The 19,590-nt window shown below is 43.2% G+C and overlaps 1 protein-coding gene and 1 long non-coding RNA gene across 2 annotated transcripts in view; both read left to right on the forward strand.

Annotated features, from left to right (window-relative positions):
- The window catches only part of LOC139394524 (chromosome transmission fidelity protein 18 homolog), a gene marked incomplete at its 5' end in the record, with an annotated part of 44,216 nt that overhangs the window by 24,202 nt on the left and 424 nt on the right, over positions 1 to 19,590 (forward strand). The window contains 2 exons of the mRNA XM_071142615.1: positions 2,774 to 2,893; positions 17,382 to 17,448. Of these exons, the coding sequence (XP_070998716.1) occupies positions 2,774 to 2,893; positions 17,382 to 17,448 (187 nt within the window). The remainder of the gene's footprint in view (positions 1 to 2,773; positions 2,894 to 17,381; positions 17,449 to 19,590) is intronic.
- LOC139394526 (uncharacterized) lies at positions 18,987 to 19,296 on the forward strand. Its single transcript, XR_011629830.1, has 2 exons — positions 18,987 to 19,061; positions 19,160 to 19,296. It is a non-coding gene; the product is annotated as an uncharacterized lncRNA (long non-coding RNA).

A 19,590-nucleotide genomic window follows, 5' to 3' on the forward strand; every position in this document is an offset into this window, starting at 1 on the left:
TGTTAGATTATAGAATGGATCATGGTGTGTAGAGTACCAGTGTTAGATTATAGAATGGATCATGGTGTGTAGGGTACCAGTGTTAGATTATAGAATGGATCATGGTGTGTAGGGTACCAGTGTTAGATTATAGAATGGATCATGGTGTGTAGAGTACCAGTGTTAGATTATAGAATGGATCATGGTGTGTAGGGTACCAGTGTTAGATTATAGAATGGATCATGGTGTGTAGGGTACCAGTGTTAGATTATAGAATGGATCATGGTCTGTAGGGTACCAGTGTTAGATTATAGAATGGATCATGGTCTGTAGGGTACCAGTGTTAGATTATAGAATGGATCATGGTGTGTAGGGTACCAGTGTTAGATTATAGAATGGATCATGGTGTGTAGGGTACCAGTGTTAGATTATAGAATGGATCATGGTGTGTAGGGTACCAGTGTTAGATTATAGAATGGATCATGGTGTGTAGGGTACCAGTGTTAGATTATAGAATGGATCATGGTGTGTAGGGTACCAGTGTTAGATTATAGAATGGATCATGGTGTGTAGGGTACCAGTGTTAGATTATAGAATGGATCATGGTGTGTAGGGTACCAGTGTTAGATTATAGAATGGATCATGGTGTGTAGGGTACCAGTGTTAGATTATAGAATGGGTCATGGTCTGTAGGGTACCAGTGTTAGATTATAGAATGGATCATGGTGTGTAGGGTACCAGTGTTAGATTATAGAATGGATCATGGTCTGTAGGGTACCAGTGTTAGATTATAGAATGGGTCATGGTGTGTAGGGTACCAGTGTTAGATTATAGAATGGATCATGGTCTGTAGGGTACCAGTGTTAGATTATAGAATGGATCATGGTGTGTAGGGTACCAGTGTTAGATTATAGAATGGATCATGGTGTGTAGGGTACCAGTGTTAGATTATAGAATGGGTCATGGTGTGTAGGGTACCAGTGTTAGATTATAGAATGGGTCATGGTGTGTAGGGTACCAGTGTTAGATTATAGAATGGATCATGGTCTGTAGGGTACCAGTGTTAGATTATAGAATGGATCATGGTGTGTAGGGTACCAGTGTTAGATTATAGAATGGATCATGGTCTGTAGGGTACCAGTGTTAGATTATAGAATGGATCATGGTCTGTAGGGTACCAGTGTTAGATTATAGAATGGTGTGATCATGGTCTGTAGGGTACCAGTGTTAGATTATAGAATGGATCATGGTGTGTGTAGGGTACCAGTGTTAGATTATAGAATGGGTCATGGTGTGTATGGTACCAGTGTTAGATTATAGAATGGATCATGGTGTGTGGGGTACCAGTGTTAGATTATAGAATGGATCATGGTGTGTAGGGTACCAGTGTTAGATTATAGAATGGATCATGGTCTGTAGGGTACCAGTGTTAGATTATAGAATGGATCATGGTCTGTAGGGTACCAGTGTTAGATTATAGAATGGATCATGGTCTGTAGGGTACCAGTGTTAGATTATAGAATGGATCATGGTGTGTAGGGTACCAGTGTTAGATTATAGAATGGATCATGGTCTGTAGGGTACCAGTGTTAGATTATAGAATGGATCATGGTGTGTAGGGTACCAGTGTTAGATTATAGAATGGATCATGGTCTGTAGGGTACCAGTGTTAGATTATAGAATGGATCATGGTGTGTAGGGTACCAGTGTTAGATTATAGAATGGATCATGGTCTGTAGGGTACCAGTGTTAGATTATAGAATGGATCATGGTCTGTAGGGTACCAGTGTTAGATTATAGAATGGATCATGGTCTGTAGGGTACCAGTGTTAGATTATAGAATGGATCATGGTGTGTAGGGTACCAGTGTTAGATTATAGAATGGATCATGGTATGTAGGGTACCGGTGTTAGATTATAGAATGGATCATGGTCTGTAGGGTACCAGTGTTAGATTATAGAATGGATCATGGTCTGTAGGGTACCAGTGTTAGATTATAGAATGGATCATGGTCTGTAGGGTACCAGTGTGTTAGATTATAGAATGGATCATGGTGTGTAGGGTACCAGTGTTAGATTATAGAATGGATCATGGTGTGTAGGGTACCAGTGTTAGATTATAGAATGGATCATGGTCTGTAGGGTACCAGTGTTAGATTATAGAATGGATCATGGTCTGTAGGGTACCAGTGTTAGATTATAGAATGGATCATGGTCTGTAGGGTACCAGTGTTAGATTATAGAATGGGTCATGGTCTGTAGGGTACCAGTGTTAGATTATAGAATGGATCATGGTGTGTAGGGTACCAGTGTTAGATTATAGATTGGATCATGGTGTGTAGGGTACCAGTGTTAGATTATAGAATGGATCATGGTCTGTAGGGTACCAGTGTTAGATTATAGAATGGATCATGGTGTGTAGGGACCAGTGTTAGATTATAGAATGGATCATGGTGTGTAGGGTACCAGTGTTAGATTATAGAATGGATCATGGTGTGTAGGGTACCAGTGTTAGATTATAGATTGGATCATGGTGTGTAGGGTACCAGTGTTTTATTATAGAATGGATCATGGTGTGTAGGGTACCAGTGTTAGATTATAGAATGGATCATGGTCTGTAGGGTACCAGTGTTAGATTATAGAATGGATCATGGTGTGTAGGGTACCAGTGTTTTATTATAGAATGGATCATGGTGTGTAGGGTACCAGTGTTAGATTATAGAATGGATTTATGATGTAATGTTCTAATCATGTCTTTAAAGGTGTGTGTGTGTGTGTGTGTGTGTGTGTTTCAGAAGCAGGAGGACGAGAAGGAGAAGCAGCCTAAGGCAGTGACATCATCTGTGAGGTCGTCCGTCAGGAACCACCAACAGAGGCTGGAGAACATCCTGAGAAACACTGTAGTCGAGATCAGGGTGAGAACACACAGTATTGACACATCTTTATTTAAAAAGAGGATTACCAGTATTCACACAGACATTATTCACAAACCTTTATTTGAAAAGAGGATTACCAGTATTCACACACACAGTATTCACACACCTTTATTTGCAAAGTGGATTACCAGTATTCACACACACAGTATTCACACACCTTTATTTGAAAAGAGGATTACTGGTATTCACACACCTTTATTTGCAAAGTGGATTACCAGTATTCACACACACAGTATTCACACACCTTTATTTGAAAAGAGGATTACCGGTATTCACACACCTTTATTTGAAAAGAGGATTACCGGTATTCACACACACAGTATTCACACACCTTTATTTGCAAAGTGGATTACCAGTATTCACACACACAGTATTCACACACCTTTATTTGAAAAGAGGATTACTAGTATTACCAGTATTTGATCCTCGATCAACACTCCTCTGATTATATGGACCTGATCCTAGATCAACACTCCTCCTCTGATTATATGGACCTGATCCTAGATCAACACTCCTCCTCTGATTATATAGACCTGATCCTAGATCAACACTCCTCTGATTATATGGACCTGATCCTAGATCAACACTCCTCTGATTATATGGACCTGATCCTAGATCAACACTCCTCCTCTGATTATAGGGACCTGATCCTAGATCAACACTCCTCCTCTGATTATATGGACCTGATCCTAGATCAACACTCCTCTGATTATATGGACCTGATCCCAGATCAACACTCCTCCTCTGATTATATGGACCTGATCCTAGATCAACACTCCTGCTCTGATTATATGGACCTGATCCTAGATCAACACTCCTGCTCTGATTATATGGACCTGATCCTAGATCAACACTCCTGCTCTGATTATATGGACCTGATCCCAGATCAACACTCCTCCTCTGATTATATGGACCTGATCCTAGATCAACACTCCTCTGATTATATGGACCTGATCCTAGATCAACACTCCTCCTCTGATTATATGGACCTGATCCTAGATCAACACTCCTCTGATTATATGGACCTGATCCTAGATCAACACTCCTCCTCTGATTATATGGACTTGATCCTAGATCAACACTCCTCCTCTGATTATATGGACCTGATCCTAGATCAACACTCCTCCTCTGATTATATGGACCTGATCCCAGATCAACACTCCTCCTCTGATTATATGGACTTGATCCTAGATCAACACTCCTCCTCTGATTATATGGACCTGATCCTAGATCAACACTCCTCTGATTATAGGGACCTGATCCTAGATCAACACTCCTCCTCTGATTACATGGACCTGATCCTAGATCAACACTCCTCCTCTGATTATATGGACCTGATCCCAGATCAACACTCCTCCTCTGATTATATGGACCTGATCCTAGATCAACACTCCTCCTCTGATTATATGGACCTGATCCTAGATCAACACTCCTCCTCTGATTATATGGACCTGATCCCAGATCAACACTCCTCCTCTGATTATATGGACCTGATCCTAGATCAACACTCCTCTGATTACATGGACCTGATCCTAGATCAACACTCCTCCTCTGATTACATGGACCTGATCCTAGATCAACACTCCTCCTCTGATTATATGGACCTGATCCCAGATCAACACTCCTCCTCTGATTATATGGACCTGATCCTAGATCAACACTCCTCTGATTACATGGACCTGATCCTAGATCAACACTCCTCCTCTGATTATATGGACCTGATCCTAGATCAACACTCCTCCTCTGATTATATGGACCTGATCCCAGATCAACACTCCTCCTCTGATTATATGGACCTGATCCTAGATCAACACTCCTCTGATTATATGGACAGGGGGGGACCTGATCCTAGATCAACACTCCTCCTCTGATTATATGGACCTGATCCTAGATCAACACTCCTCTGATTATATGGACAGGGGGGGACCTGATCCTAGATCAACACTCCTCTGATTATATGGACAGGGGGGAGCTGATCCTAGATCAACACTCCTCCTCTGATTATATGGACCTGATCCTAGATCAACACTCCTCTGATTATTTGGACAGGGGGGGGGGACCTGATCCTAGATCAACACTCCTCCTCTGATTATATGGACCTGATCCTAGATCAACACTCCTCTGATTATATGGACAGGGGGGATCTGATCCTAGATCAAATCTAATTATATTAGTCACATGTCCCGAATGCAACCGGTGTGCAGACCCCACCCAACCTGTTCAGTGAAATGCTGACTTACAGGCCCTAATCAACAATGCAGTTTCAAAAAATACGCATAAGAATAAGAAATTAAAGTAACAAGTAATTAAAGAGCAGCAGTAAAATAACAATAGGGAGACTATATACAGGGGGTACCAGTACAGAGTCAATGTGGAGGCTATATACAGGGGGTACCAGTACAGAATCAATGTGGAGGCTATATACAGGGGGTACCAGTACAGAGTCAATGTGGAGGCTATATACAGGGGGTACCAGTACAGAGTCAATGTGGAGGCTATATACAGGGGGGGTACCAGTACAGAGTCAATGTGGAGACTATATACAGGGGGGTACCAGTACAGAGTCAATGTGGAGGCTATATACAGGGGGTACCGATACAGAGTCAATGTGGAGGCTATATACAGGGGGTACCAGTACAGAGTCAATGTGGAGGCTATATACAGGGGGTACAGAGTCAATGTGGAGGCTATATACAGGGGGGGTACCGGTACAGAGTCAATGTGGAGGCTATATACAGGGTGTTACGGTACAGAGTCAATGTGGAGGCTATATACAGGGGGTACCAGTACAGAGTCAATGTGGAGGCTATATACAGGGGGTACCAGTACAGAGTCAATGTGGAGGCTATATACAGGGTGTACCAGTACAGAGTCAATGTGGAGGCTATATACAGGGGGGGTACCAGTACAGAGTCAATGTGGAGGCTATATACAGGGGGTACCGGTACAGAGTCAATGTGGAGACTATATACAGGGGGTACCGGTACAGAGTCAATGTGGAGGCTATATACAGGGGGGGTACCAGTACAGAGTCAATGTGGAGACTATATACAGGGGGTACCAGTACAGAGTCAATGTGGAGGCTATATACAGGGGGTACCAGTACAGAGTCAATGTGGAGGCTATATACAGGGGGTACCAGTACAGAGTCAATGTGGAGACTATATACAGGGGGGGTACCAGTACAGAGTCAATGTGGAGACTATATACAGGGGGTACCAGTACAGAGTCAATGTGGAGGCTATATACAGGGGTACCGGTACAGAGTCAATGTGGAGGCTATATACAGGGTGTTACGGTACAGAGTCAATGTGGAGGCTATATACAGGGGTACCGGTACAGAGTCAATGTGGAGGCTATATACAGGGGGTACCGGTACAGAGTCAATGTGGAGGCTATATACAGGGTGTTACAGTACAGAGTCAATGTGGAGGCTATATACAGGGGGTACAGGTACAGAGTCAGTGTGGAGGCTATATACAGGGGGTACCAGTACAGAGTCAATGTGGAGGCTATATACAGGGGGGGTACCAGTACAGAGTCAATGTGGAGGCTATATACAGGGGGTACCGGTACAGAGTCAATGTGGAGGCTATATACAGGGGGTACCAGTACAGAGTCAATGTGGAGGCTATATACAGGGGGTACCAGTACAGAGTCAATGTGGAGGCTATATACAGGGGGTACCAGTACAGAGTCAATGTGGAGGCTATATACAGGGGGTACCAGTACAGAGTCAATGTGGAGGCTATATACAGGGGTACCGGTACAGAGTCAATGTGGAGGCTATATACAGGGTGTTACGGTACAGAGTCAATGTGGAGGCTATATACAGGGGTACCGGTACAGAGTCAATGTGGAGGCTATATACAGGGGGTACCGGTACAGAGTCAATGTGGAGGCTATATACAGGGTGTTACAGTACAGAGTCAATGTGGAGGCTATATACAGGGGGTACAGGTACAGAGTCAGTGTGGAGGCTATATACAGGGGGTACCAGTACAGAGTCAATGTGGAGGCTATATACAGGGGGGGTACCAGTACAGAGTCAATGTGGAGGCTATATACAGGGGGTACCGGTACAGAGTCAATGTGGAGGCTATATACAGGGGGTACCAGTACAGAGTCAATGTGGAGGCTATATACAGGGGGTACCAGTACAGAGTCAATGTGGAGGCTATATACAGGGGGGTTACCAGTACAGAGTCAATGTGGAGGCTATATACAGGGGGTACCAGTACAGAGTCAATGTGGAGGCTATATACAGGGGGGGTACCAGTACAGAGTCAATGTGGAGGCTATATACAGGGGGTACCGGTACAGAGTCAATGTGTGCGGGGTCTTGGTTACGTTGAGGGAGAGGTTGTTTTTCTGGCACCACACGGCCAGGCCCCTGACCTGCTCCCTATAGGCTGTCTCGTCGTCGTCGGTGATCAGGCCTACCACTGTTGTGTCATCAGCAAACTTAATGATGGTGTTGGAGTTGTGCCTGGCCGTGCAGTCATGAGTGAACAGGGAGTACAGGAGGGGACTGAGCACTCACCCCTGAGGGGCCCTGTGTTGAGGATCAGCGTGGCGGATGTGTTGTTACCTACCATTACCACCTGGGGGCGGGCCGTCAGGAAGTCCAGGATCCAGTTGCAGAGGGAGATGTTTAGTCCCAGGGTCCTTAGCTTAGTGATGAGCTTTAAGGACACTATGGTGTTGAACGCTGAGTTGTGGTCGATGAATAGCATTCTCACATAGGTGTTCCTTTTGTCCAGGAGGGAAAGGGCAGTGTGGAGTGCAATAGAGACTGCATCATCCTGTAGGTCTGTTAGGTCGTTATGCACATTGGAGTCTCGGGTCTCTTTATGTGACCAGCCTTTCAGCACTCCTACTCTGATTATATGGACAGGGGTGGATCCTAGATCAGCCCTCCTACTATCAGGCACTTTGTGAGTACAGCATATCAGTCAGACAGTCACTCACTCAGACAGTCACTCACTCAGACAGTCACTCACTCAGACAGTCACTCACTCAGACAGTCACTCACTCAGACAGTCACTCACTCAGTCAGTCACCCACTCAGTCAGTCACCCACTCAGTCAGTCACCCACTCAGTCAGTCACCCACTCAGTCAGTCACGCACTCAGTCAGTCACCCACTCAGACAGTCATTCAGACAGTCACTCACACTGACCGTCACTCACACTGACCGTCACTCACACTGACTGTCACTCACTCAGACAGTCAGTCACTCAGACAGTCACTCAGTCAGATAGTTAGTCACCCGCTCAGACTGTCACCCGCTCAGACTGTCACCCGCTCAGGCAGTCACCCGCTCAGGCAGTCACCCGCTCAGGCAGTCACCCGCTCAGGCAGTCACCCGCTCAGACTGTCACCCGCTCAGACTGTCACCCGCTCAGACTGTCACCCGCTCAGACTGTCACCCGCTCAGACTGTCACCCGCTCAGACTGTCACCCGCTCAGACTGTCACCCGCTCAGACTGTCACCCGCTCAGACTGTCACCCGCTCAGGCAGTCACCCGCTCAGGCAGTCACCCGCTCAGACACTCACTCAGATAGTCGGTCAGTCACTCAGTCAGACACTCAGTCAGATAGTCAGACACACACTCACTCAGATAGACAGACAGACACTCACTCAGACAGACACTCACTCAGACAGACACTCACTCAGACAGACACTCACTCAGACAGACACTCACTCAGACAGACACTCACTCAGACAGACACTCACTCAGACAGACACTCACTCAGACAGACACTCACTCAGACAGACACTCACTCACTCAGACACTCACTCAGACAGACACTCACTCAGACAGACACTCACTCACTCAGACAGACACTCACTCACTCAGACAGACACTCACTCACTCAGACAGACACTCACTCACTCAGACAGACACTCACTCACTCAGACAGACACTCACTCACTCAGACAGACACTCACTCAGACAGTCACTCACTCAGACAGTCACTCACTCAGACAGTCACTCACTCAGACAGTCACTCACTCAGACAGTCACTCACTCAGACAGTCACTCACTCAGACAGACACTCACTCAGACAGACACTCACTCAGACAGACACTCACTCAGACAGACACTCACTCAGACAGACACTCACTCAGACAGACACTCACTCAGACAGACACTCACTCAGACAGACACTCACTCAGACAGACACTCACTCAGACAGTCACTCACTCAGACAGTCACTCACTCAGACAGTCACTCACTCAGACAGTCACTCACTCAGACAGTCACTCACTCAGACAGTCACTCACTCAGACAGTCACTCACTCAGACAGTCACTCACTCAGACAGTCACTCACTCAGACAGTCACTCAGATAGTCAGTCACTCAGTCACTCAGTCAGAGAGTCAGCCAGACAGTCAGATACTCAGTCAGTCACTTGCTCACTCAGTCAGAGAGTCAGTCAGACAGCCAGATATTCAGCCAGTTATATAATCAGTCACTCAGACAGTCAGTCAGTCACTCAGTCAGTCAGTCAGTCACTTGGACAGTCAGCTAGCTAGTCAGTCAGACAGACACTCGGTCAGTCAGTCACTCACTTGGACAGTCAGCTAGCTAGTCAGTCAGACAGACACTCGGTCAGATAGTCAGTCAGACAGACACTCGGTCAGATAGTCACTCACTTGGACAGTCACTCAGATAGTCAGACAATATTTGGTGTTTTACGTAATTGTCTCTGTACCTCTTTCTCTCTCTCTCCAGTTTCTCTCTGTCTCTCTCTCTAGTATCTCTCCATCTATCTACTTCTTTCTCTCTCTCTCTCTCTCCAGTTTCTCTCCATTTCTCTCTCCAGTATCTCTACATCTGCCTCGCTCTCCAGTATCTCTCCATCTATCTGCCTCGCTCTCTCTCTCCAATATCGCTCCATCTATCTGTCTCTCTCTCTCTCCAATATCTCTCCATCTATCTGCCTCTCTCTCTCCAGTATCTCTCCATCTATCTGCCTCTCTCCAGTATCTCTCCGTCTATCTGCCTCTCTCTCCAGTATCTCTCCCTCTCTCTCCAGTATCTCTCCATCTATCTGTCTCTCTCTCTCTCCAGTATCTCTCCATCTATCTGCTGCTCTCTCTCTCTCCAATATCTCTCCATCTATCTGCCTCTCTCTCTCTGTTTCTCTCCATCTCTCTCCAATATCTCTCCATCTACCTGCCTCTCTCTCTCTCCAGTTTCTCTCCATCTCTCTCTCTCCAATATCTCTCCATCTTTCTGCCTCTCTCTCTCCAGTATCTCTCCATCTATCTGCCTCTCTCCAGTTTCTCTCTCTGTCTCTCTCTCGCTCTCTCTCCAGTATCTCTCTATCTATCCGTCTCTCTCTCTCTCCAGTATCTCTCCATCTATCTGTCTCTCAATTTCAATTCAATTCAATTCAAGGGCTTTATTGGCATGGGAAACATGTGTTAACATTGCCAAAGCAAGTGAGGTAGACAACATACAAAGTGAATATATAAAGTGAAAAACAACAAAAATTAACAGTGAACATTACACATACAGAGGTTTCAAAACAGTAAAGACATTACAAATGTCATACTATATATATATATACAGTGTTTTAACAATGTACAAATGGTTAAAGGACACAAGATAAAATAAATAAGCATAAATATGGGTTGTATTTACAATGGTGTGTGTTCTTCACTGGTTGCCCTTTTCTTGTGGCAACAGGTCACAAATCTTGCTGCTGTGATGGCACACTGTGGAATTTCACCCAGTAGATATGGGAGTTTTTCAAATTTGGATTTGTTTTCGAATTCTTTGTGGATCTGTGTAATCTGAGGGAAATATGTCTCTCTAATATGGTCATACATTGGGCAGGAGGTTAGGAAGTGCAGCTCAGTTTCCACCTCATTTTGTGGGCAGTGAGCACATAGCCTGTCTTCTCTTGAGAGCCATGTCTGCCTACGGCAGCCTTTCTCAATAGCAAGGCTATGCTCACTGAGTCTGTACATAGTCAAAGCTTTCCTTAATTTTGGGTCAGTCACAGTGGTCAGGTATTCTGCTGCTGTGTACTCTCCAGTATCTCTCCATCTATCTGTCTCTCTCTCTCTCCAGTATCTCTCCATCTATCTGCCTCTCTCCAGTATCTCTCCATCTATCTGCCTCTCTCTCTCTCTCCAGTATCTCCATCTATCTGCCTCTCTCCAGTATCTCCATCTATCTGTCTCTCTCTCTCTCCAGTATCTCCATCTATCTGTCTCTCTCTCTCTCCAGTATCTCTCCATCTATCTGCTCTCTCTCTCTCTCTCTCCAGTATCTCCATCTATCTGCCTCTCTCCAGTATCTCTCCATCTATCTGTCTCTCTCTCTCTAGTATCTCTCCATCTATCTGCCTCTCTCTCTCTCTCTCTCCAGTATCTCTCCATCTATCTGCCTCTCTCTCTCTCTCTCCAGTATCTCTCCATCTATCTGCCTCTCTCCAGTATCTCTCCATCTATCTCTATCTGTCTCTCTCTCTCTCCAGTATCTCCATCTATCTGCCTCTCTCCAGTATCTCTACATCTCTCTCTCTCCAGTATCTCTCCATCTATCTTCTCTCTCTCTCCAGTATCTCTCCATCTATCTTCTCTCTCTCTCCAGTATCTCTCCATCTATCTTCTCTCTCTCTCCAATATCTCTCCATCTATCTGCCTCTCTCCAGTATCTCTCCATCTATCTGCCTCTCTCTCTCTCTCCAGTATCTCCATCTATCTGCCTCTCTCCAGTATCTCTCCATCTATCTGTCTCTCTCTCTCTCTCCAGTATCTCCATCTATCTGCCTCTCTCCAGTATCTCTCCATCTATCTGTCTCTCTCTCTCTCCAGTATCTCTCCATCTATCTGCCTCTCTCTCTCTCTCCAGTATCTCTCCATCTATCTGCCTCTCTCCAGTATCTCTCCATCTATCTCTCTCTCTCTCTCTCTCCAGTATCTCTCCATCTATCTGCCTCTCTCCAGTATCTCTCCATCTATCTCTCTCTCTCTCTCCAATATCTCTCCATCTATCTCTCTCTCTCTCTCCAGTATCTCTCCATCTATCTGCCTCTCTCCAGTATCTCTCCATCTATCTGCCTCTCTCTCTCTCTCCAATATCTCTCCATCTATCTGCCTCTCTCTCTCTCCAATATCTCTCCATCTATCTCTCTCTCTCTCTCTCTCTCTCCAATATCTCTCCATCTAGCCTTCACCCCAATGCTCTTATCTATTTGTTTTTAACTTACTTCTCACTTCATTAATAAAGATCCATAAAGATTAAATAAAGATTTAATAAATATTTCTGAAATGTGCACTGGTTCACTTCCTCGTGGATTTAACAGAATGTAGTGGTGTTAATATTGTAAATCTATGAGGAGGAGGACAAAGCTAATCTCAAGGAAGGAGAGAATCACGAGGGAGAGGGAAGGAGAGAAACATGGAGAGAGTCCAGATCCCAGGAGCTCTGAAACCAGGTTAATGACAGATGGTGTCTATTAGACTGAAACCAGGTTAATGACAGATGGTGTCGATTAGACTGAAACCAGGTTAATGACAGATGGTGTGTATTAGACTCTGAAACCAGGTTAATGACAGATGGTGTGTATTAGACTGAAACCAGGCTAATGACAGATGGTGTGTATTAGACTCTGAAACCAGGTTAATGACAGATGGTGTGTATTAGACTCTGAAACCAGGTTAATGACAGATGGTGTGTATTAGACTCTGAAACCAGGTTAATGACAGATGGTGTGTATTAGACTCTGAAACCAGGTTAATGACAGATGGTGTGTATTAGACTGAAACCAGGTTAATGACAGATGGTGTGTATTAGACTGAATCCAGGTTAATGACAGATGGTGTGTATTAGACTGAAACCAGGTTAATGACAGATGGTGTGTATAATGACAGATGGTGTGTATTAGACTGAAACCAGGTTAATGACAGATGGTGTGTATTAGACTGAAACCAGGTTAATGACAGATGGTGTGTATTAGACTGAAACCAGGTTAATGACAGACGGTGTGTATTAGACTGAAACCAGGTTAATGACAGATGGTGTGTATAATGACAGATGGTGTGTATTAGACTGAAACCAGGTTAATGACAGATGGTGTGTATTAGACTGAAACCAGGTTAATGACAGACGGTGTGTATTAGACTGAAACCAGGTTAATGACAGATGGTGTGTATTAGACTGAAACCAGGTTAATGACAGATGGTGTGTATTAGACTGAAACCAGGTTAATGACAGATGGTGTGTATTAGACTCTGAAACCAGGTTAACGACAGATGGTGTGTATTAGACTGAAACCAGGTTAATGACAGATGGTGTCTATTAGACTGAAACCAGGTTAATGACAGATGGTGTGTATTAGACTGAAACCAGGTTAATGACAGATGGTGTGTATTAGACTGAAACCAGGTTAATGATAGATGGTGTGTATTAGACTGAAACCAGGTTAATGACAGATGGTGTGTATTAGACTCTGAAACCAGGTTAATGACAGATGGTGTGTATTAGACTGAAACCAGGTTAATGACAGATGGTGTGTATTAGACTGAAACCAGGTTAATGACAGATGGTGTGTATTAGACTGAAACCAGGTTAATGACAGATGGTGTGTATTAGGCTGAAACCAGGTTAATGACAGATGGTGTGTATTAGGCTGAAACCAGGTTAATTACAAATGGTGTGTATTAGACTGAAACCAGGTTAATGACAGATGGTGTGTATTATACCCTGAAACCAGGTTAATGACAGATGGTGTGTATTAGACTGAAACCAGGTTAATGACAGATGGTGTGTATTAGACTGAAACCAGGTTAATGACAGATGGTGTGTATTAGACTGAAACCAGGTTAATGACAGATGGTGTGTATTAGACTGAAACCAGGTTAATTACAGATGGTGTGTATTAGACTGAAACCAAGTTAATGACAGATGGTGTGTATTAGATTCTGAAACCAGGTTAACGACAGATGGTGTGTATTAGACTCTGAAACCAGGTTAATGACAGATGGTGTGTATTAGACTGAAACCAGGTTAATGACAGATGGTGTGTATAATGACAGATGGTGTGTATTAGACTGAAACCAGGTTAATGACAGATGGTGTGTATTAGACTGAAACCAGGTTAATGACAGACGGTGTGTATTAGACTGAAACCAGGTTAATGACAGATGGTGTGTATTAGACTGAAACCAGGTTAATGACAGATGGTGTGTATTAGACTGAAACCAGGTTAATGACAGATGGTGTGTATTAGACTCTGAAACCAGGTTAACGACAGATGGTGTGTATTAGACTGAAACCAGGTTAATGACAGATGGTGTCTATTAGACTGAAACCAGGTTAATGACAGATGGTGTGTATTAGACTGAAACCAGGTTAATGACAGATGGTGTGTATTAGACTGAAACCAGGTTAATGATAGATGGTGTGTATTAGACTGAAACCAGGTTAATGACAGATGGTGTGTATTAGACTCTGAAACCAGGTTAATGACAGATGGTGTGTATTAGACTGAAACCAGGTTAATGACAGATGGTGTGTATTAGACTGAAACCAGGTTAATGACAGATGGTGTGTATTAGACTGAAACCAGGTTAATGACAGATGGTGTGTATTAGGCTGAAACCAGGTTAATGACAGATGGTGTGTATTAGGCTGAAACCAGGTTAATTACAAATGGTGTGTATTAGACTGAAACCAGGTTAATGACAGATGGTGTGTATTATACCCTGAAACCAGGTTAATGACAGATGGTGTGTATTAGACTGAAACCAGGTTAATGACAGATGGTGTGTATTAGACTGAAACCAGGTTAATGACAGATGGTGTGTATTAGACTGAAACCAGGTTAATGACAGATGGTGTGTATTAGACTGAAACCAGGTTAATTACAGATGGTGTGTATTAGACTGAAACCAAGTTAATGACAGATGGTGTGTATTAGATTCTGAAACCAGGTTAACGACAGATGGTGTGTATTAGACTCTGAAACCAGGTTAATGACAGATGGTGTATATTAGACTGAAACCAGGTTAATGACAGATGGTGTGTATTATACTGAAACAGGTTAATGACAGATGGTGTGTATTAGACTGAAACCAGGTTAATGACAGATGGTGTGTATTAGACTGAAACCAGGTTAACGACAGATGGTGTGTATTAGACTCTGAAACCAGGTTAATGACAGATGGTGTGTATTAGGCTGAAACCAGGTTAATGACAGATGGTGTGTATTAGGCTGAAACCAGGTTAATTACAAATGGTGTGTATTAGACTGAAATCAGGTTAATGACAGATGGTGTGTATTATACCCTGAAACCAGGTTAATGACAGATGGTGTGTATTAGACTGAAACCAGGTTAATGACAGATGGTGTGTATTAGACTGAAACCAGGTTAATGACAGATGGTGTGTATTAGACTGAAACCAGGTTAATGACAGACGGTGTGTATTAGACTGAAACCAGGTTAATTACAGATGGTGTGTATTAGACTGAAACCAAGTTAATGACAGATGGTGTGTATTAGATTCTGAAACCAGGTTAACGACAGATGGTGTGTATTAGACTCTGAAACCAGGTTAATGACAGATGGTGTGTATTAGACTGAAACCAGGTTAATGACAGATGGTGTGTATTAGACTGAAACCAGGTTAATGACAGATGGTGTGTATTAGATTCTGAAACCAGGTTAATGACAGATGGTGTGTATTATACTGAAACAGGTTAATGACAGATGGTGTGTATTAGACTGAAACCAGGTTAATGACAGATGGTGTGTATTAGACTGAAACCAGGTTAATGACAGATGGTGTGTATTAGATTCTGAAACCAGGTTAACGACAGATGGTGTGTATTAGACTCTGAAACCAGGTTAATGACAGATGGTGTGTATTAGACTGAAACCAGGTTAATGACAGGTGGTGTGTAATAGACTCTGAAACCAGGTTAATGACAGGTGGTGTCTATTAGACTGAAACCAGGTTAATGACAGATGGTGTGTATTAGACTGAAACCAGGTTAATGACAGATGGTGTGTATTAGACTGAAACCAGGTTAATGACAGATGGTGTGTATTAGACTGAAACCAGGTTAATGACAGATGGTGTCTATTAGACTCTGAAACCAGGTTAATGACAGATGGTGTGTATTAGACTGAAACCAGGTTAATGACAGATGGTGTGTATTAGACTCTGAAACCAGGTTAATGACATATGGTGTGTATTATACTGAAACCAGGTTAATGACAGATGGTGTGTATTAGACTGAAACCAGGTTAATGACAGATGGTGTCTATTAGACTCTGAAACCAGGTTAATGACAGATGGTGTGTATTAGACTGAAACCAGGTTAATGACAGATGGTGTGTATTAGACTCTGAAACCAGGTTAATGACATATGGTGTGTATTATACTGAAACCAGGTTAATGACAGATGGTGTGTATTAGACTGAAACCAGGTTAATGACAGATGGTGTGTATTAGACTGAAACCAGGTTAATGACAGATGGTGTGTATTAGACTGAAACCAGGTTAATGACAGATGGTGTGTATTAGACTGAAACCAGGTTAATGACAGACGGTGTGTATTAGACTGAAACCAGGTTAATTACAGATGGTGTGTATTAGACTGAAACCAAGTTAATGACAGATGGTGTGTATTAGATTCTGAAACCAGGTTAACGACAGATGGTGTGTATTAGACTCTGAAACCAGGTTAATGACAGATGGTGTGTATTAGACTGAAACCAGGTTAATGACAGATGGTGTGTATTAGACTGAAACCAGGTTAATGACAGATGGTGTGTATTAGATTCTGAAACCAGGTTAATGACAGATGGTGTGTATTATACTGAAACAGGTTAATGACAGATGGTGTGTATTAGACTGAAACCAGGTTAATGACAGATGGTGTGTATTAGACTGAAACCAGGTTAATGACAGATGGTGTGTATTAGATTCTGAAACCAGGTTAACGACAGATGGTGTGTATTAGACTCTGAAACCAGGTTAATGACAGATGGTGTGTATTAGACTGAAACCAGGTTAATGACAGGTGGTGTGTATTAGACTCTGAAACCAGGTTAATGACAGGTGGTGTCTATTAGACTGAAACCAGGTTAATGACAGATGGTGTGTATTAGACTGAAACCAGGTTAATGACAGATGGTGTGTATTAGACTGAAACCAGGTTAATGACAGATGGTGTGTATTAGACTGAAACCAGGTTAATGACAGATGGTGTCTATTAGACTCTGAAACCAGGTTAATGACAGATGGTGTGTATTAGACTGAAACCAGGTTAATGACAGATGGTGTGTATTAGACTCTGAAACCAGGTTAATGACAGATGGTGTGTATTATACTGAAACCAGGTTAATGACAGATGGTGTGTATTAGACTGAAACCAGGTTAATGACAGATGGTGTGTATTAGACTCTGAAACCAGGTTAATTGTCTGTGTTTCAGCCGGAGGTGGATTTCTTTGGCCGAGCCGTCGCCCCCAAGAAGAAACCACAGGTGGTCTCCGCTACAGGTAACTACAGTGTGTTCATAAGAATGTACAGGTAACATTACATCTAACGTAGCATCTCTGACTCAGGTAACATTACATCTAACGTAGCATCTCTGACTCAGGTAACATTACAACTAACGTAGCATCTCTGACTCAGGTAACATTACATCTAACGTAGCATCTCTGATTCAGGTAACATTACAACTAACGTAGCATCTCTGACTCAGGTAACATTACAACTAACGTAGCATCTCTGACTCAGGTAACATTACATCTAACGTAGCATCTCTGACTCAGGTAACATTACATCTAACGTAGCATCTCTGACTCAGGTAACATTACAACTAACGTAGCATCTCTGACTCAGGTAACATTACAACTAACGTAGCATCTCTGACTCAGGTAACATTACATCTAACGTAGCACCTCTGACTCAGATAACATTACATCTAACGTAGCATCTCTGACTCAGGTAACATTACATCTAACGTAGCATCTCTGACTCAGGTAACCTCACTGTGTTCAATGTTCCCTCAAACATTTTCTCGGCAGTGAGCAAATTTCAGGTCTATTGAGAGCAAACTTGACGTTGTGAAAATTCTGTTCAACTTCCAGCGTGAGTTTACTGTGAACACTGAGGCTGAACCCACTAAGTTACAGTTTTACTGTGAACACTGAGGCTGAACCCACTAAGTTACAGTTTTACTGTGAACACTGAGGCTGTACCCACTAAGTTACAGTTTTACTGTGAACACTGAGGCTCTACCCACTTTAAGTTACAGTTTTACTGTGAACACTGAGGCTCTACCCACTTTAAGTTACAGTTTTACTGTGAACACTGAGGCTGTACCTGCTTTAAGTTACAGTTTTACTGTGAACACTGAGGCTGTACCCACTAAGTTACAGTTTTACTGTGAACACTGAGGCTCTACCCACTTTAAGTTACAGTTTTACTGTGAACACTGAGGCTGTACCCGCTTTAAGTTACAGTTTTACTGTGAACACTGAGGCTGTACCCACTAAGTTACAGTTTTACTGTGAACACTGAGGCTGTACCCACTAAGTTACAGTTTTACTGTGAACACTGAGGCTGTACCTGCTTTCAGTTAGTTTTACTGTGAACACTGAGGCTGTACCTGCTTTCAGTTACAGTTTTACTGTAAACACTGAGGCTGTACCTGCTTTCAGTTAGTTTTACTGTGAACACTGAGGCTGTACCTGCTTTCAGTTACAGTTTTACTGTAAACACTGAGGCTGTACCTGCTTTCAGTTACAGTTTTACTGTAAACACTGAGGCTGTACCTGCTTTCAGTTACAGTTTTACTGTAAACACTACAGTTTTAACAGTGGCCAAGTAGGCTACTGTGGTTATTTGATCATAATCTAGGCCTACTAGAGTAGCCTACCATCAAAAACAACATGCATCCCATAATATTTTAACACGGAAATAGCTGTTACATCATTCAGCCTACAGTAGCAGCCAATGTGCGGTGCTCAATGTAGATCTACATTCCATGAGACTTTTGAAGAAAAACATACAGGGCTTGACATGAACCTGTTAATCCACCTGTCCTTCAGACAAGGAGGGGACTGAACATGTTCGATGTGAGAACCACTTTACCATAGGGTTAAAGGTCAGGGTTAATGTGTATCTCTGTCTCTCTCCAGACCTGAGGGTTAAAGGTCAGGGTTCATGTGTATCTCTGTCTCTCTCCAGACCTGAGGGTTAAAGGTCAGGGTTAATGAAGAAAAACATACAGGGCTTGACATGAACCTGTTAATCCACCTGTCCTTCAGACAAGGAGGGGACTGAACATGTTGTTCGATGTGAGAACCACTTTACCATAGGGTTAAAGGTCAGGGTTAATGTGTATCTCTGTCTCTCTCCAGACCTGAGGGTTAAAGGTCAGGGTTAATGTGTATCTCTGTCTCTCTCCAGACCTGAGGGTTAAAGGTCAGGGTTCATGTGTATCTCTGTCTCTCTCCAGACCTGAGGGTTAAAGGTCAGGGTTCATGTGTATCTCTGTCTCTCTCCAGACAAGGAGGGGACTGAACATGTTGTTAGATGTGAGAACCACTTTACAAAATAAAATGCATTATTATTCCCATTATTCCCATTCCAATATTGATCATATGTGTAGAGGCTATGTATCTGTGTGTGTT

This window comes from Oncorhynchus clarkii, unplaced genomic scaffold, assembly GCF_045791955.1.
Source record: "Oncorhynchus clarkii lewisi isolate Uvic-CL-2024 unplaced genomic scaffold, UVic_Ocla_1.0 unplaced_contig_11241_pilon_pilon, whole genome shotgun sequence".
Taxonomy (NCBI): domain Eukaryota; kingdom Metazoa; phylum Chordata; class Actinopteri; order Salmoniformes; family Salmonidae; genus Oncorhynchus; species Oncorhynchus clarkii.